General features: G+C 42.4%; 1 protein-coding gene across 1 annotated transcript; it reads left to right on the plus strand.

The window, feature by feature from the left end:
- The first annotated feature begins 3395 nt into the window (after positions 1–3395).
- LOC121556264 lies at positions 3396–14545 on the plus strand. The gene is made up of 10 exons (XM_045212686.1): positions 3396–3832; positions 4536–4660; positions 5030–5183; positions 9528–9652; positions 10061–10744; positions 10845–11543; positions 11727–11963; positions 12034–12258; positions 12434–12500; positions 12593–14545. The coding sequence occupies exons 1-10, from the start codon at positions 3661–3663 to the stop codon at positions 13756–13758; spliced, it is 3654 nt and encodes a 1217-aa protein (XP_045068621.1). The 5' UTR covers positions 3396–3660; the 3' UTR covers positions 13759–14545.
- Positions 14546–20248: the final 5703 nt, after the last annotated feature.

The raw sequence follows: 20248 nt of genomic DNA on the forward strand, positions 1-20248 counted from the left end.
AACAATGCACAAACAGTCTGGCAATGTATCCGCTCACTTTACCAGCATTGCTTCCAGTAGATTTGAAGTTCATGAACGCTGTTGATGCTAATTCCAGTGATACACATCCGTTCACGTGTGTAAATTACACGTTTCGTTTGATTTGGGCTTTACCCATTCAAAGAATCTAATCTTTTAATGTATGTTGTAGGTTCTGAGCCGTAAGACTAAACATACACATTACAGTATATGGTCAAAAATTGCATTCATGGTTCTCACAACAGTGTGAGTGGAGTATGGAGCCAGATAGCTGCCAAAAGGTTGAACGTACGTATCGTTAGGATCGTAGAGAAAGCCATACGTAAATTGTTAGGATCGTAAGAAAATCCATAAGTGAAAAATGAAACGTAAATGTGAAATTTCATCTGTGAACATACAAACATCATGTTATGGTTACGGACTAACATTATAGGCTAGAACAAATTTGTGTTGCAATTCATATGTACAATAATACCTTTCAAAGTTTTGTCAGTTTCATCTCACCAACAAAAAATACGTACACTGAACAAGCATAACACAGTATAAAAAAAACAGAAGTCAGGAAACTGGAAAAAGGTATCGGGCACGTTTTCCAAGTTAAAAGTCTCCATTCTCTATTGCTCCTGAGTTGAGTTTACTTCACATTTAGGTAGCTAATGTAATGGATTTGTTTGCCAGTGTCACGCCCTGACTCAGGGGACTCTTATATGTTGAGTCAGGGTGTGTATATTCTTTGTTGGGTATGTTCTATGTTGTTTTTCTAGTAGGTGTACATCTATGTTGGCCGGTGTGGTTCCCAATCAGAGGCAGCTGTCACTCGTTGTCTCTGATTGGGGATCATACTTAGGCAGCCTATTGGCACTAGTGTGTTGTGGGATCTTGTTCCTTGTAAGGTATGTTGTGTGTGCTACCTTGGACTTCACGTTTCGTTTCGTTTATTGTTTTGGCGAGTGTTTATTACGTTAATAAACATGTACGCATTATATCATGCTTTGCGCCTTGGTCTGTCCCGTCATTAAACGAACGTGACAGCCAGCGCAAGTCTAGATAGCACTAGCTGTATTATTCCTACAACAGTTTAGTTTCAGTCCGCTGGTGTATCTCTACAGCATGGGCATATCTCTGGGTAACGTGGACATCCCCATGACACATATAATAATAATAATAGATGTTTGGTGAATCTATGAATTATGTATGACCACTGGAGACTTTGCCACTCAACATAATGTTTTTATAGAATATTTAGAAATGTATTTCCTCACTCAAAATAATTTGACATGATTTATATGAATCGGGTCATGAACATATGGACTTTGAAATGAACAAGGGAGAGGTTAGACGTAGGCTAAGTCTGGCATAAGTCCACATCACCAACAAACTATCATGGTCCAAACACACCAAGACAGTCGTGAAGAGGGCACGACAAAGCCTATTCCCCCTCAGGAGACTGAAAAGATTCGGCATGGGTCCTCAGATCTTCAAAGAATTCTACAGCTGCACCATCGAGAGCATCCTGACTGGTTGCATCACCGCCTGATATGGCAACTGCTTGGCCTCCGACCGCAAGGCACTACAGAGGGTAGTGCGTACGGCCCAGTACATCACTGGGGCCAAGCTTCCTGCCATCCAGGACCTCTATACCAGGCGGTGTCAGAGGAAGGCCCTCAAAATTGTCAAAGACTCCAGCCACCCTAGTCATAGACTGTTCTCTCTGCTACCGCACGGCAAGCGGTGCACCCGAGTGCCAAGTCTAGGTCAAAAGACTTCTCAACAGCTTCTACCCCCAAGCCATACGACTCCTGAACAGCTAATCATGGCTACCCGGACTATTTGCACTGCCCCCCACCCCATCTTTTTACGCTGCTGCTACTCTGTTAATTATTTATGCATAGTCACTTTAACTCTACCCACATGTACATATTACTTCAACTACCTCAACTAGCGAGTGCCCCAGCACATTGACTCTGCACGGTACCCCCTGTATATATAGCCTCCCCTACTGTTATTTTATTTTACTTCTGCTCTTTTTTCTCAACACTTTTTTGTTGTTGTTTTATTTGACTTTTTTATTAAAAATAAATGCACTGTTGGTTAAGGGCTGTAAGTAAGCATTTCACTGTAATGTCTGCACCTGTTGTATTCGGCGCATGTGGCCAATAAAATTTGATTTGATTTGATTTGTATTCAAAATGATCTAAAATCTCCAAAGTTCTTTAGCCTATTACTTTAATAATTCAATGTTTAATGTAGGCCTATCCAAATAAAAAAATAGGCCTTCAATTTGTAGGCATTGCTATTTAGGATATAATTTTGGGTACTGGTGTCTTGCGGAATAATTTTAGAACTCTATTTGTTTTTAATAACTGTTTTTATTATAGGCCACTTTAAAAGAGACCCTAGCTCACAGGACTCTAAATATAGCCTCTAAATAAATGTTCTACAAAATAGTTGAAGAAGCATGTGCAGTGGCTGATAGGGAAAACAGATCTGGCAATCAGAATAGGCTATAGACAGTCTTGACCAGTTGGGACCCCTTGGCTATTACGCTCAGGACAGGTTATAGCCAAGACTTAATCAATATTTTGTTTTGTCAAATTTTTTTGATATGGATATAGCCTCTGCGTGATGGGGTTGTGAAATGCAAATGGCTATAACAAGCCTACATACAGAGTGGAATCTTAAATACAACAGTCAAAACGGCTAATATAAGTCCTACAGTCCGTGCTCCCAAATACTGGAAAAGGTGTGATTCATTAGGGTTACATGATCACCATGCGGCTATAAAAATAAAGTATGTAATTATATGGCCATTAAATAACATACAACAGCATGGCATAGTGGAATAGGTCTAGCATAAATAATATTTACTTTATATTTTGCAGCTCAGGCGGTTATTCTGGACAAGGCTCTTCTGTGTCTTTAGATTCATTCTCACACAAGTCATTTGCTGAAGGCCCAGGCCAATACTACGCCATCTACTGGTATAACTTCGATGCCGTTGTAAAACAAGCTCAACACTTTTATTTTGGAAATGAAACCGGAGCTGCAAAGCAACTCCTAACGTCTGGTCTAGAGTTGCTTGATGACAAGCTAACTTCAGTTCATGTCTTTTGCTGATGCCACATTCCTGACAAAAGTTTGTACGTATAAAACGATCAGTAACCGAGTAAAGGGAGACGTAAAGTAAGAATTGTACGTGCAAATGTTCATTCATAGTCGTAACATAGGGTCTGTCCGTTTACAGACCTAATTTAACAGGTTACGTTTCACGCATGGCTTTTCTTACGATCCTAACGATTTACGTATGGACAATCAACTCGCACCCTCTGCAAAACACGCCTACTTGGGCGCCCGGGACAGATTAACCGAATCCCCTCAAGAGTTCCGCAAATCCACAGAAGTTGATTTGGGGATGGTCTGGACGGACTAAATCTGAACCAATAATAGACGACTATTTTTGGGACAACTCAAGGCCAGGGCGGACCATCTCATAAATTCATCAAGTACATCTGATCAAAAATAGGAATCCGTGCGTGTAAGGGTTTATAGTGGCAGCAGTGTAGTGTACTTGTTCTCCTCGATCGACTGACTTGCTCATTCTATTAGGGTAAACGACAAATAAAAGCCAGGCTAATTTATAATATGGACGTTTTCAAATACCCAGTTTTTTTCGAGTGCCAGACTCTGGACGCATCTCAGAGAAAGAAGATAAAAAAGTACTTTGAAATTCGCCGTAAATCCGGTGGCGGAGATTGTGGACCAGTAGAATCAGTTGGTGACAACGTTTACAAGATCGCATTTATTTACCAGACAGGTACGAAAATGCGTAGGCTAGGTGATTGAATATGTAGTGCCTTTCTACCATATAGTCTTGCCAAAAGTCGGTTCATAAGTGAAAGTTTGTTTTTCAATATATTTTTTATTCTACTTGATTCATATTTATTATTTGAATAGGCCTACACTTGGGTAAAACAATAATATTTAAACTTTGTTGGAGGATTTGTTGAATCCGAATGTTTTTTAGACATATGCAATAAATAGATCTGGTATATGCTTAAGTTTCACTTTCACATAGCCAGGCTAAGCTTATTTTTTACATTTACGTCATTTAGCAGACGCTCTTATCCAGAGCGACTTACAGTTATTGAGTGCATACATTTTCATACTGCTTATGCAGACAGACATGCACAAATGCATTCCTTTGGCTTTTCATTATATTGATTAACTCTACAGGACTTTAGCAATCTAAAAATGAAGAAGCATGTTGTTGTAATAACTTTTAAGATGAATTAATAACTTTTAGATATACTGTACACACATTATATTACTTAATATGTTATAGCACAACTCCTCTAGCCTATGTAGCATATGCCTTTAACTCTTTAAGTCCTGTACTAAATGCAAAGGCTTAATAAATAGTAAAACGTATTATTATTATTATTATTGTTGGTATTGATATTACTACTACTACTACTACATGACAACAACAACTCATTATGACTCTGTAACTCTTCCAGTACAGGAGAGGGTACTTCAGAAACCTAATCATGTGTTGGAGATGCCTGGGGGACCTCTCTCCCTCACTCTGAGAGGCAGCCTGGAGCCTCCACCCACAACAACCTCTCCAGTCAGCAGTCAGGAGGTGAGGCCAGACTATACAGACACACCTATACAGTGAGTCACATATCACCATGTTAGATAACAATCTATGTTCATATGACGTCAATGCACTGTTGTTGTATTTGCACTGTTAGCCCACACTGGGATGTTTGCAAGTTTGTGAGGTATAAATGTGTAGTTTTGTAATATTGAGGGAAAAGTCATTCTAACTAAATCGAACCATCTTAAAGTAAACTGAAAAATACCACCCCGCTACAATGGAGAATCATCAGATATCCCAGAAGCAGCTGTACGGTTGACCTGCAATAATAAATAGAAAAGTAATACAATATTGTAATCATTTTTTACAGTGGAATTATCCTGCAATGACTCACTTGTTTTCCAACTCTAGAGTCACTCCCTCCCGGTCGAGACATCTTCACCTGGTGGTGGAGAACATGTACTTCATCGTCTGAGCACAGGGAAGCGGGAGAAGTTCAACACCACCTGTCGTTTGGGAAAGGCCGAGCTCCGTCTTCTAGGGGAAGTGATGGAGAAGGATCTAGGTGAGGTTGTGCCAGGGGTGAGGGTTTGACGCGCGTGACTCAGCTCAGTTGGTGCTGGAGGGCTCCGCAAGTGAAGTCCGACCGAACAGCCAGAGAATGGGTCACAGAAAAGACTGCTTTGGTGCTTGAGCGCCGGGAGTGGGTAGTGCCTGAGGTGTCCCTCCACCTCCTGTCCTTTCTCAGGGAAGAGTATGGGAACTTAGGCAGCCTGCTGGCGTTGGAAGGCCAGGTTGAGGTAGAGCTGGAGGACACAGAGCTCATCCTCTATGAGGACATAACAAGCATTTTTTTCAACGGTCTGTTTAAAATACAAGTTTGAGGTGGTGTTTATGACGTGTTTGTTTTTCACTTTACACTTTGGCCACAAATACGAGTATAGCTCTGAGTAAGTAGCTGATCTACGCCACCTTTTTTATAGAGGTGAGGTCATCTGATAATTACCAAACACTATATTAACAATCTATAATAACACAGCTTCTTTATCAACAGGAAATAACAAGCAGATAATTAAGTTGCTAATAGAAATCATTTTATTTTCTGCAGCAGCAGTTACAGTTTGTATATTAAATAGAATTGTATGGTCACACACAGCCTAATAATCAACATTGGAGCACTGCTCATTTAATTATAAACTGGGTGGTTCGAGCCCTGAATGCTGATTGGCTGACAGCCATGGTATATCAGACCGTATACCAGGGGTATGACAAAACATTTATTTTTACTGCTCTGATGAAGTTGTTAACCAGTTTATAATAGCAATAAGGCACTTCGGGGGTTTGTGATATATGGCCAATATACCACAGCTACTTGTTGTGTCGTGCCTAAGAACAGCCCTTAGCCGTGGTATATTGGCCATATACCACACCCCCTCGGGCCTTATTGCTTAAATATAACACAATATTCGCAGCTGTCACTCACAGAGTCATTCTAGCACCATTATTAGCTTGATATAACAAGAGCACACAAACAAAGTGCATTGTTGAGGGAGGTGTGCCACAGGGAGAAGGAGAGAAGATTGTCTGAACAGCACATAGTTAAGATTAGGCAACCAAGCTGCCACACTGGAATTTGGACTATAGACACTTTCAACTCCCTCATCTTCCCCAAGCACGCCAACCTATACACGTGTTAAAGAGAACTGCTGGCACAGGGAAACACGAAACACACCTGGGGGCAATCACAGTTAGGTGATGCATGTCAGATGAGTATAGGATGAGTCAACAACATTATTTTGGCTATGGGTGAACAGAATATAAACTTTTAAAAGTGAGATTTTCACTGGAAAGTTACTTTAATACCACACAAATAATACTCTGCTTACACTGACAAAGACCAATAATAACGACCTCATCTTGAATAAAACCATCTAATCTAGGCCTATGAAAAGGGGAGACACATATTGTACAGTATGACATCCATCTGGCCTGGAGGAGGGAAAAAAAACGTTCCACTAGCGCTGACTCATCCAATGATGAAGATAGTGAATGTGAGCACTCCCCGAGAATATGTCCGATACTCTCCACTAGTGCCAAGACAGGCTAGGCTAGGCCTACTGTTCTCTCAGTATTGGGAGGTGAGAATTTTAATAACTAAAGACATATAAGAGTTTTTTCTTTGTCTCCTTTCTCCTTTGTGTTTTAACCGCGATTATATTTTGAAATACTGCAATAGGCCTAGGACTATTTTGGATGCTTTTCACTGACAGCCGCAACTCAACAATCAGCGGATGCACAGTACCAAAATTATCGAATGGCGGAAATCAAACAGTACTAAACAGTACATAATATGCTTGATTAGTATGATTAGTACACAGTATGCAGTCTAAGTCAGTAGTAGGCAAGCCAGATTTCGGACACGGCCTGTGCATAAAGTTGAGAATCTCGCACATGAGCAAAACCTTCCGATTATTTGCTATCTGGAAGAGGCTTCCAGCGACTCCATTTTATTTTTGTCTCCTGGTGCCCAAATTGCGGGCTTTCTGACTGTAGGCTATGCTCTTATCTTGACAACACATCCCATGATTTATTTCCAATTGTAGATTTTTATTTGTATTAAGTGATAACCCTTATGAAAACCTGCAATCAATTGGCCATTTATATCTATGCTCTGAGAGAGAGAAGGTAAAGGGGATACACGCTACAGTATATGGTAAACACATTTTTTGCATGGTTCTGACCTGAGCTCAACAGTGTGAGTGGAGCAGCGTCACTGCGTGAAGCCTACCTCTCTACCATTGGACGGATTCGATTATGCTGAGCTGCGGGGTGCATTATCCAGAAATGTACATCTCTTTTCCATAAAATATGTGTTTGAATTTTCAAACCAGTTTTCATTGGGAAAGCAGATAAAAGCACAGAATCCTACTTATTACCCCATGTGCTTAATCGCATCACTTTTGTTTTGAGCCGACTTCGCTGTGGCCTTTGAATGGGGCACCTGGCTCATGCCCGGGAGGCAGCCCGTTTCCAAAACGAATGCAAACAACTTTCACCTGGTGCAAAACATGCCTACCTGGGGGCCCGGGTCAGATTAATAAAATCCCCTCAATGAGCACCGCCTGTCCACAGAAATTGATTTTGGGGACGGTCCGGATGGACTAAATCTGAACCAATCATAGACAACTATTTTGGGGCCAACTCAAGGCCAGGGAGGACCATCTCTATAGTTCATCAAGTTATGTAAATCTGATCAAAGAATATAAATAAAATCTAATTGTATTTGTCACATACACATTTTTAGCAGATGTTAGCTTCTAGCTCCGACAGTGCAGTAATATCTAACAATTTCACAACATATACCCAATACACACAAATCTAGTAAGGAATGGAATTTAAGAATATATATACAGTGGGGAAAAAAAGTATTTAGTCAGCCACCAATTGTGCATGTTCTCCCACTTAAAAAAGATTAGAGAGGCCTGTAATTTTCATCAAAGGTGTACACGTCAACTATGACAGACAAAATGAGAATGGAGTGTGACTGTTTGAGGTTGTGGACAGGTGTCTTTTATACTGATAACAAGTTCAAACAGGTGCCATTAATACAGGTAACGAGTGGAGGACAGAGGAGCCTCTTAAAGAAGAAGTTACAGGTCTGTGAGAGCCAGAAATCTTTGCTTGTTTGTAGGTGACCAAATACTTATTTTCCACCATAATTTGCAAATCAATTCATTAAAAATCCTACAATGTGATTTTCTGGATTTCTTTTCTCAATTTGTCTGTCATAGTTGACGTGTACCTATGATGAAAATTACAGGCCTCTCTCATCTTTTTAAGTGGGAGAACTTGCACAATTGGTGGCTGACTAAATGCTTTTTTTCACCCACTGTACATATATGGACAAGCAATGACAGAGCGGCATGGACTAAGATACAGTAGAATATTATATTATAGAATAGAATACGGTATATACATATGAGATGAGTAGTGCAAGATATGTATACATTATTAAAGTGACTAGTGTTCATTTCTTAAAATGGCAGTAGCAGCCTCTAATGTGCTAGTGATGGCTATTTAACAGTCTGATGGCCTTGAGATAGAAGCTGTTTTTCATTCTCTCGGTCCCAGCTTTGATGCACCTGTACTGACCTCGCCTTCTGGATGATAGCGGGGTGAACAGGCAGTTACTCGGTTGGTCGATGTCCTTGATGATCTTTTTGGCCTTCCTTTGACATGCCCAAGCGCATGTGTATGTTTTCGCTCCTGCATGGGCGTATGGTGGCAGCAGTGTAGTCTACTTATTCTCCTCGATCGACTGACTTGCTCTTTCTATTAGGTTAAACAACAAATAATAGCCAGGCTACTTTATAATATGGACTTTTTCAAATACCCTGTTTTCTTCGAGTGCCAGACTCTGGACCCGTCACAGAGAAATAAGATTTAAAAAAGTACTTTTAAAGATTGTGGACCAGTAAAATCAGTTGGTGACAAAGTTTACAGGATCGCGTTTATTTACCGGAAACGTATGAAAATGTTTAGGCTAAGTGATCAGATATTTGGAGTGCCTTTTTTAAAGAACTTTATAGATGTAAATACAGTATATTACTTTAGAGATTATAGCACAACTCCTCTAGTTTATGCCGTAGGTGTCTGACTTTGTCTGAATGTGTGGGTGCAAATTGTTTTAGATATTTATTTATTTTAATCTCGCAATTCTATACTGTTTATACTGTTTATGTAACCTATGCCTTTAACACTTCAAGTCCTGGACTGAATGCAAAAGGCTTAATAAATAGTAAAACATATTATTATTAATATTAGTATTATTGTTGTTGTTGTTATTGTTATTGTTATTACTAGTACTACTACATGACAACAACTCATTGTGACTCTGTAACTCTTTCAGTACAGGAGAGGGTACTTCAGAAACCTAATCATGTGTTGGAGATGCCTGGAGGACCTCTCTCCCTCACTCTGAGAGACAGCCTGGAGCCTCCACCCACAACAACCTCTCCAGTCAGCAGTCAGGAGGTGAGTCCAGACTAAACAGACACACCTATACAGTACCTGCTGAGTCCCATATCCTGTTAGATACGACATTTATCTTCCATAATAAGAGGTCAAAATACACAGACATCAATGCACTGTTGTTGTATTTGTACTGTTAGCCCACACTTGAATGTTTGCCAGTTTGTGAGGTAAAAATGTGTGGTTTTGTAGTATTGAGGGAAGAATCATTTTAACTAAATAAAAACATGAAAAAGACCAACCTAGTCGCTAAAATTAAGAATCAACAGATATCCCAGAAGCAGCTGGACGGTTGACCAGCAATAATAAATCCATAAACCTACTTAAGTAGAAAAGTAATAATAATAAAGTATTGTAATAGTTATCACAGTGTAATTACCCTGCAATTACTTACTTATTTTCCAACTCTAGAATAACCACTCCCTCCCGGTCGAGACATCTTCACCTGGTGGTGGAGAACATGTACTCCATCGTCTGAGCACAGGGAAGCAGGAGAAGATCAGCATCACCTGTCATCTGGGACAGGCCGAGCTCCGTCTTCTAGGCGAAGTGATAGAGAAGGATCTAGGTGAGGTTGTTCCAGGGGTGAGGTTGACACGCCTTGACTCAGCTCAGCTGGTGCTGCAGGGCTACGCAAATGAAGTCCGGACAGCCAGACAGTTGGTTACAGATAAAATGTCTCTGGTGCTAGAAAGGGTAGTGCCTGAGGTTTCCCTCAACCTCCTGTCCTTCCTGAGGGAGGAGTATGGGAGGCCTGGGGCCCTGGGCAACCTTCTGGGGTTGGAAGGCCAGGTGGAGGTAGAGCTGGGGGACACAGAGCTCTGTCTGTTCGCCCTCTCCTCTGGGAAACTGGACCAGGCTGAGAAGGATCTGTTGGGGGAGTTTGGGGAGGAGAAGATCGACTTGCCCAACAGTGCTGCCATCCCGGCTGAACTGAGGTCCAAGCTTGAGAAGAAGGTGAAGGAGATGAACCAGAGCAGGTGCAGGGTGGTGGCCAGGTACGGTCCTGGGTGTAGAGTGCAGCTGCTGGGCCACCTGAAGCAGGTTCAGGAGCTGAGGGAGGAGATCGGGGCCTTTCTCATAGACCGGTCCAGTGTGAGTCGTGAGACACCATCAACAGAATCAGGATGGCGTAGTCAGCAAAGCGGGCACCGGATCGAAGACGTGAGGAGACGGTCGCAGCCGCCAGCTATAGCCTCCGGCTGGGGCTGCAGTAGTGGTGCGTCAAGGTGACATCACCAAGGAACGGGTGGACGCGCTGGTGAATGCAGCCAATGAGGACCTGGATCATGCTGGGGGCGTGGCTGCAGCTCTGAGCTGGGCGGGGGGGCCTGAGGTACAGTGGGCCAGCAGAGATCTGGTTAGGCAGATAGGGAGAATACCCACAGGTACAGTGGTAGAGACTACAGGAGGGAATCTGCCTTGTAAGATTCTGCTGCATGCAGTGGGACCAGTAGGTGGCAGCGTAGGTGGGAATGAGCGCCCTCTGTTGGAGAAGACAGTAAAGACAGCCCTGGATCTGGCAGAGACCATGGAGCTCCAGACCCTGGCCATGCCCTGCATCAGCTCGGGGATATTCGGCGTTCCTCTGAAGGTGTGCTCTGAGGCCATAGTCTCTGCAGTGAGGGACTTTGGGAGGGAACAGCACATCCTTACCAAGGTCACTCTGATTGATGTGAGTGGAGAGGCAGTGAAAGCCATGCAGGAGGCCTGTGATAGGCTGTTTCAGGGGAAGAGGGAGTTTTCTGGTTGGGAGGGAGAGTCCAGCACCACCACCACTACCACTACACATGCTCCTCAGAGAGACACCACTTCTGCCTCCACCAGGGGAGCAGCGGCTCCAGAGGTCTGTGTCCAGCTGGAGATCATCCAGGGAACCATAGAGAAGCAGCAGGTGAGAGAGAGACACTGACATGGCCACATTCTTGATTCAACAACATTCTGTGAAATATGTTGACTTCATACTGACTCAATGTTCCCGTTCTCTTTTAAACTTTCTCTTCCTTTTTCTGTTACCCTTTTTCTTTATTTCTTTATCTCTTTCTTTCCTCTTCTCTGTGTGTCTGTCTCTCTGAAGGTGGATGCCCTGGTGTCCCCCATGGTTGGTAGTGACCCTCTCTCCTCCCGTGTTGGTAATGTCTTGTCGAAGGCAGCTGGACCGGGGCTGATGAAAGCGTTTCTGAGGGAATCAAGGGGACAGACTGCACCTGGTGACAACGTCCTGGTGGAGGGAATGTCTGGTCTCAGCTCTGGCTGTGTCTTCTTCCTCAGCTGTGCACTATGGGACAACAACCCCCAAGGACCAGCAGTACAGGTGTGTCCCCTTGTGTGTGTGTTATGACCTTTGAACCTCCATTAACCCTTAACCTCTGGTCCCCTCTCAGGCTCTGAGGCAGGGTGTGAGGAAAATCCTGACCTCTTGTGAGAAACGGGGCCTCCGTTCCATTGCCTTCCCTGTAGTTGGAACTGGTGTGGTTCTCCAGTTCCCTCACAACCTGGCAGCGCAGGTTCTGCTAGAAGAGATCCGTAGGTATGAACAGAATCGAGCAAGCAGAAGCCCTTTCCTTGTCCGCATTGTCGTCCATCCAACTGACAGAGATTCTACCAAGGTGAGGAGAGACTTTGAAATAAGGTCTCAATGCATTACAAAAAAAATCCTTTAACTTCAATATGTTTCAGCGAAGCCATTTAATAATACTGTCATACATCCATAATTACATATTTTTTTAAATAATAACAGTCACAATCCTTCATTGCAGTTGTATTGTTTGTTCTAATCTACAGGCTTTTCAGACTGCCCAGAATGCTTTGCATCTCAGAGGGTTCGTATTGGGTGCTCGACCAGAGCAAGGTGAGTTACATTTCACCCCCACCTTTAAATCAAATACATTATTACTATATGATTGATCCATTTCAAGTTATAATTATGAACCGTCCCTATAGACATCAGGATTGTGCTGCTGGGGAAAACCGGAGGAGGTAAAAGCAGTGCTGGAAACACCATCTTCGGACAAGATGATGTGTTTCTCGTAGACAGTTCCTCCACCTCCGCAACACAAATATGTGAAGCGCAGACCAAGAACATCAAAGGAAGAAACATCACCCTGATTGACACACCTGGATTCTTTGACACTGACATCCCTAAAGAGGAGCTGAAACCTAAAATAGTCAAATGTATAACAGAGTGTGCTCCGGGGCCGCATGCCTTTCTCATTGTACTGAAAGTGGAACGGTATACAGTTCACGAAAAAGAAGCTGTAGCGAAAATCGAGAAATATTTTTCACCAGAGGCCTTCAAATATGCCACAGTCCTCTTCACTCATGGTGAACAACTCAATGGTTTGACCATTGAGAAGTTTGTCCAACAGAATTATGAACTGAACAAGCTTGTGGAGAAATGTGGAGGCCGCTGTCACGTCATCGACAACAAATACTGGAACACCAATCAGCAGGGTCAGCACAGCAACCAGTACCAAGTAGCAGAGCTACTCAACACCATAGAGAAGATGGTGAGAGAGAACGGAGGAGGATGCTACACCAACGAGATGCTCCAAGAGGCAGAGAGATTAATACAAGCAGAGATGGAGAGTCTTAGGAAGGAGTTAAAAGGCCAGATGTCAGAGGAAGAGATGAGAAAACAGGCTAAAGAAAGAGCGAGAAAGAAGCTCCTGATCAAATTATCAGGGATTGTAACAGGTGCAGTGGTAGGAGCTCTACTAGGGGTGTCAATGCTGATAATGCTACCACTCACACTCGCTACACAACCATTGCTCAATTTAGTCAAAAGTCAGATAGCAGCTTCAATGACAGGGCCAGCAGTCGTGGCGGAGGTAGCAGGACCAGCACTTGCAGCAGAGACAGGGGCGACCATGGGAGTGGGTTCAGGGATAGGCATAGGAGCAGGGATAGGCATAGCTGTAGGAGTTGTTGCTGGAACCGCCGCAACAGCAGGAGCGGTAATAGGAGGGATAGTAGGAGCTACTGCAGCAGAGGAGGCAGAGACAGTACAGGAGGCAGCAGAGAAAGCAGCTAGTGCTGTCTACAATGAAGCTAAGGGTCTTTATGAAAAAGCAGAAAACCTTTTGATAGGGTACAGTAAGTCTAAGTAGATGAGATATACCTGAAACCATTGCGTGATGGCAACGTGTGTTTCAATATCTAATAATTATGTAGACAACAGTCAGTTCTATACCACTGTAGAATAGCTGCTTGTCCAACATATGTAGCTACTTGTCCAACATATGTAGTTGCTTGTCCAACATCTGTAGCTGCTTGTCCAAATATATAGAACATTTTTATTTTGTATATATATTTTACATTTTTTCATTGTTTTGTAAAAATCAAGGGATATTGTGACAAATAGGGCTGTGGCAGTCATGAAATTTTGTCAGCCGGTTATTGTCATGTAAAAGACTGCTGGTCTCACTGTAATTGACCATTAATTAACATAGACATGTTTAGCATCTGGAGGCCTCCACTCATACAAGTAGCATACAGGCAGCAGATGTGCACTTTTGGAACATCTACATTTAAAAAGTCTAATAAATCAATTGAATATACACCATAACAATAAACCTATTATTTAGTTTAGGAAGGTCTAAATAAACATTATGATATGAAGAAAATGTATTTCAGAAGAACAGAATATGAGTTAGCCAGATAACATACAGTAGGCCATGTGCCATACCATAGGCTGTATAGGCTTGGTCTTTTAGCAGACAAGATATGCTTAAGACCCGTGTCAATAATTTATAGTATATGATTTTATAGTAAGAAGAATGTAATTGAACTTAGCCGAATAAAATAGATAGGTTATTTTTCCTATTCCGGAGCTAGTGCGCATATTAAGTGATCATTTGAAACAGGTCCTATAGAGTTATATGGTACAAACCTTAGAATGTCTTAGAAATCAAAACATATATGGGCTGCATGATGCGACTATAGGCTATTGATGATTTGAGAATGTCGCAAAAAAAACTTGCCGCTCTGTTCCTTGCCTGTAGCTGCACATGCTGTTCTCTCATCAAGCGATCATATTTTCACCCTCAGTTTAATCTTGTCTTTACTAATATGTAAAATGACTTTCGATTTAGAATGGCCCATTATCAAATGGGCAGGGACAGGGGGGAAAAGACATGTCATCAGTATGCACTCGGAATAGCGAATGGGGGCCGCTTTCCCGCCTTTGTTTTTTTTATCTCATGAGGGTAGGCTACTGGATTATTTCACTCCACACATCAACCACTAAACAATCTAGCATGCAGCTTCATGCTGCGCGACAGGTGATATTCCGCCCAAACTTTGTATGCTATGGGCTCTCCAACCCTGTTCCAGCAGCTACCCAGGGCTTAATTTGGCCAACCAAGTTAAATCTGTTCGGAACAATGATAGTAACATGTTTTAACAACGAAAGATAATCAATTAACCTGTTGACAGATGGAAATGCACGGTGGTGAGATATTCTGGAGCTAAAGGTAATGTGTCAGCCTATTAATTATGAGAAAAAAAACCCCGTACTACTAGGCTATTCAAAAATCAAGTACAAATTATCTATAATTGTTGGCTAATTGAATTTCTATAGGATAGACCAATTATGTATCAAAGACATCTTAAATCAGTTTTTTTTAAAATATTTCTGACATGCATAATATGTGGTAGGCTATGTCTTGTATAACGTCACAATCATTATTTTAATTCAGTGTTTTTTTCAGGCTTGGGCTCATATATAGGCCTGTTGTGTATGCATAAGCTCTAATATGCGTATGGGTGTTTTTGAATTAATCATCACCTTAGAAAGCGCTGGCCATTTCGTTGTGTTAGGCTTTACGTTTTGAAACAACATCCACATCCATGTTTTCCACACAGTTTCAACCTGTTGTTGAACTTCTTTCTTCAAATATATCAATCACAGTGAGATGAGTTTTAAAAGCACATACTGTTTTGATAAGTGTTTGATGTGATTTTCGGTGTATTTGCATTGATGTCAGAGTGGTTAGAGGGACAATAGAGCGATCTGATGATCGTTAGCGAGTTTCAGAGTGCACAAAGGAGATGACCGTGACTCAAAGGTCACATGGAATTTTACTGCGGTCATGACTCATGACTGCCAGTGTGGCAGGTAATATGTCACCACAACAACCCTAGAAAATGATTGTGACTAAACTGCATTGTATTTTTCCTGGTCCATGACCATCCATAGGCTTATGGTTCAAACACCTGGATTAAGGACACATGGGTTTTTTACTATTTGACTTAATTTAAATGATTATTACATCAAAGCAATAAAATATGACCCCATTCAATGGACAGAGAGAGTAAATGTTCTTAACATTTTATTTTCATTTGCAGTAATCTCTTTTCTGTAAAACATGCATATTCCAATTTGATATATTGATTGTTTGAACTGAAAGTATGTAATGTATTTAATGTGAGAGAGCTTCTGCAAAGAATTCCAATTCATGTAATCTATATTTTGAAAAAACTTGCTTATAACCAACTGGATAACAGTGAGTGTGTATATACAGTGTGGGAAAAAAGTATTTGATCCCCTGCTGATTTTGTACATTTGCCCACTGACAAAGAAATGATCAGTCTATACTTTTAATGGTAGGTTTATTTGAACAGTGAGAGACAGAATAACAACAAAAAAATCCAGAAAAACGAATGTCAAAAATGTTATAAATAGATTTGCATTTTAATGAGGGAAATAAGTATTTGACCCCCTCTCAATCAGAAAGATTTCTGCCTCCCAGGTGTCTTTTATACAGGTAACGAGCTGAGATTAGGAGCACACTCTTAAAGGGAGTGCTCCTAATCTCAGTTTGTTACCTGTATAAAAGACACCTGTCCACAGAAGCAATCAATCAATCAGATTCCAAACTCTCCACCATGGCCAAGACCAAAGAGCTCTCCAAGGATGTCAGGGAAAAGATTGTAGACCTACACAAGGCTGGAATGGACTATAAGACCATCGCCAAGCAGCTTGGTGAGAAGGTGACAACAGTTGGTGCGATTATTCGCAAATAGAAGAAACACAAAATAACTGTAAATCTCCCTCGGCCTGGGGCTCCATGCAAGATCTCACCTCGTGGAGTTGCAATGGTAATGAGAACGGTGAGGAATCAGCCCAGAACTACACGGGAGGATCTTGTCAATGATCTCAAGGCAGCAGGGACCATAGTCACCAAGAAAACAATTGGTAACACACTACGCCGTGAAGGACTGAAATCCTGCAGCGCCCGCAAGGTCCCCCTGCTCAAGAAAGCGCATATACAGGGCCGTCTGAAGTTTGCCAATGAACATCTGAATGATTCAGAGGAGAACTGGGTGAAAGTGTTGTGGTCAGATGAGACCAAAATTGAGCTCTTTGGCATCAACTCAACTCGCCGTGTTTGGAGGAGGAGGAATGCTGCCTATGACCCCAAGAACACCATCCCACCGCCGAACATGGAGGTGGAAACATTATGCTTTGGGGGAGTTTCTCTGCTAAGGGGACAGGACAACTTCACCGCATCAAAGGGACGATGGACGGGGCCATGTACCGTCAAATCTTGGGTGAGAACCTCCTTCCCTCAGCCAGGGCATTGAAAATGGGTAGTGGATGGGTATTCCAGCATGACAATGACCCAAAACACACGGCCAAGGCAACAAAGGAGTGGCTCAAGAAGAAGCACATTAAGGTCCTGGAGTGGCCTAGCCAGTCTCCAGACCTTAATCCCATAGAAAATCTGTGGAGGTAGCTGAAGGTTAGAGTTGCCAAACATCAGCCTCGAAACCTTAATGACTTGGAGAAGATCTACAAAGAGGAGTGGGACAAAATCCCTCCTGAGATGTGTGCAAACCTGGTGGCCAACTACAAGAAACATCTGACCTCTGTGATTGCCAACAAGGGCTTTGCCACCAAGTACTAAGTCATGTTTTGCAGAGGGGTCAAATACTTATTTCCCTCATTAAAATGCAAATCAATTTATAACATTTTTGATATGCGTTTTTTTTTTTTGGTTATTCTGTCTCTCACTGTTCAAATAAACCTACCATTAAAATTATAGACTGATCATTTCTTTGTCAGTGGGCAAACATACAAAATCAGCAGGGGATCAAATACTTTTTTCCCCTCACTGTAAATGCATCATAATGCAGACCCTTAATGTCCCAACTTTCTAAATACATGGCTCTGGACAGTACCATCTTGTCATCATACGGGTGCAACAGTCTATGAGTACATAAATGATGTAGTAATATATGTATAACACATCAAGTCAGTCTTACTCAACTTTTTTGTTGTTGTACTTTTTACCCCTTTTTCGTGATATCCGATTGGTCATTACAGTCTTGTCCCATCGCTGCAACTCCCGTAAGGAGCCATGCGTCCTCCGAAACACAACCATGCCAAGCTGCACTGCATCTTTACACACTGCTCGCTTAACCCAGAAGTACCAATGGGTCGGATGAAACACCGTCCAACTGCCGACTGAAGTCAGCGTGCATGCGCCTGGCCCACCACAAGCAGTCACTAGAGCGCAATGGGACAAGGACATCCTGGCCGGGGTTATTTTATTTTTATTTCACCTTTATTTAACCAGGTAAGCCAGTTGAGAACAAGTTCTCATTTACAACTGCGAACTGGCCAAGATAAAGCAAAGCAGTGTTATAAAAACAACAACAACACAGAGTTACATATGGGATAAACAAAACGTACAGTGAATAACACAATAGAAAATCTATATACAGTGTGTGCAAATGTAGTAAGTTATGGAGGTAAGGCAATAAATAGGCCATAGTGCAAAATAATTACAAGTTAGTATTAACACTGGAATGATAGATGTGCAGAAGATGATGTGCAAATAGAGATACTGGGGTGCAAATGAGCAAAATAAATAACAATATGGGGATGAGGTAGTTGGGTGGGCTAATTACAGATGGGCTGTGTACAGGTGCAGTGATCGGTAAGCTGCTCTGACAACTGATGCTTAAAGTTAGTGAAGGAGATAAGAGTCTCCAGCTTCAGAGATTTTTGCAGTTCGTTCCAGTCATTGGCAGCAGAGAACTGGAAGGAATGGCGGCCAAAGGAGGTGTTGGCTTTGGGGATGACCAGTGAGATATACCTGCTGGAGCGCATACTACGGGTGGGTGTTGCTATGGTGACCAATGAGCTAAAATAAGGCGGGGATTTGCCTAGCAGTGATTTATAGATGACCTGGAGCCAGTGGGTTTGGCGACGAATATGTAGTGAGGGCCAGCCAACGAGAGCGTACAGGTCACAATGGTGGGTAGTATATGGTGGGTAGTATTTGGTGACAAAACGGATGGCACTGTGATAGACTACATCCAATTTGCTGAGTAGAGTGTTGGAGGCTATTTTGTAAATGACATAACCGAAGTCAAGGATCGGTATAGTCAGTTTTACGAGGGCATGTTTGGCAGCATGAGTGAAGGAGGCTTTGTTGCGAAATAGGAAGCCGATTCTAGATTTAACTTTGGATTGGAGATGCTTAATGTGAGTCTGGAAGGAGAGTTTACGGTCTAACCAGACACCTAGGTATTTGTAGTTGTCCACATATTCTAAGTCAGACTCACGAGAGTAGTGATTCTAGTCGGGCGGGCGGGTGCAAGCAGCGTTCGATTGAAGAGCATGCATTTAGTTTTACTAGCGTTTAAGAGCAGTTGGAGGTTACGGAAGGAGTGTTGTATGGCATTGAAGCTCGTTTGGAGGTTTGTTAACACAGTGTCCAATGAAGGGCCAGATGTATACAAAATGGTGTCATCTGCGTAGAGGTGGATCTGAGAGTCACCAGCAGCAAGAGCAACATCATTGATATACACAGAGAATAGAGTCGGCCTGGGAATTGAACCCTGTGGCACCCCCATAGAGACTGCCAGAGGTCCAGACAACAGGCCCTCCGATTTGACACATTGAACTCTGTCTGAGAAGTAGTTGGTGAACCAGGCGAGGCAGTCATTTGAGAAACCAAGGCTATTTAGTCTGCCAATAAGAATGCGGTCGAAAGCCTTGGCCAGGTCAATGAAGACGGCTGCACAGTACTGTCTTTTATCGACTGCGGATATCGTTAGAAGGTCGTCAGGATGGTAAGGTCCAGGGGCCTCATTTATCAGTCATGTGTAGGCCGAAATCTGTTTGTAAACCATGCGTGGGATCAGTTCCACGCAAAGTGTGAATTTATCAATATGAATGTTTGCTTGAGAGTGTGCGTGAATTTACGCACAGTCATGACCATGCATAAGCACAGTACCAAGGAATAAGGAAACTGCTTGTCAAGTGTAGAATGGGGAAAATGAACACTAAGTATACAAAACATTAGGAACACCTTCCTGATATTGAGTTGCACCCCCTTTTGCCCTCAGAACAGTCTTAATTCGTTGGGGCATGCACTCTACAAGGTGTCAAAAGCGGTCCACAGGGATACTGGCCTATGTTGACTCCAATGCTTCACACAGTTGTGTCAAATTGGCTGGATGTCCTTTGGGTGGTGTACCATTCTTGATACACACGCAGTGTCGACCCGTCATTCAGGGCAGGTGGGGCAGAGCCATACCTGTTTAGCTAAAAAAAATAGATACAGTGCATTTGGAAAGTATTCA

Source organism: Coregonus clupeaformis, unplaced genomic scaffold, assembly GCF_020615455.1.
Source record: "Coregonus clupeaformis isolate EN_2021a unplaced genomic scaffold, ASM2061545v1 scaf0039, whole genome shotgun sequence".
NCBI lineage: Eukaryota > Metazoa > Chordata > Actinopteri > Salmoniformes > Salmonidae > Coregonus > Coregonus clupeaformis.

Coding starts and splice junctions, on each gene's coding strand:
- LOC121556264 (XM_045212686.1), top strand. CDS start 3,661: ATGGACGTTTTCAAATACCCAGTTTTTTTCGAGTGCCAGACTCTGGAC. Junction 10,745..10,844: donor TTCTCATAGACCGGTCCAGT/GTGAGTCGTGAG, acceptor CGCCAGCTATAG/CCTCCGGCTGGGGCTGCAGT. Junction 12,259..12,433: donor CTGACAGAGATTCTACCAAG/GTGAGGAGAGAC, acceptor TCTAATCTACAG/GCTTTTCAGACTGCCCAGAA.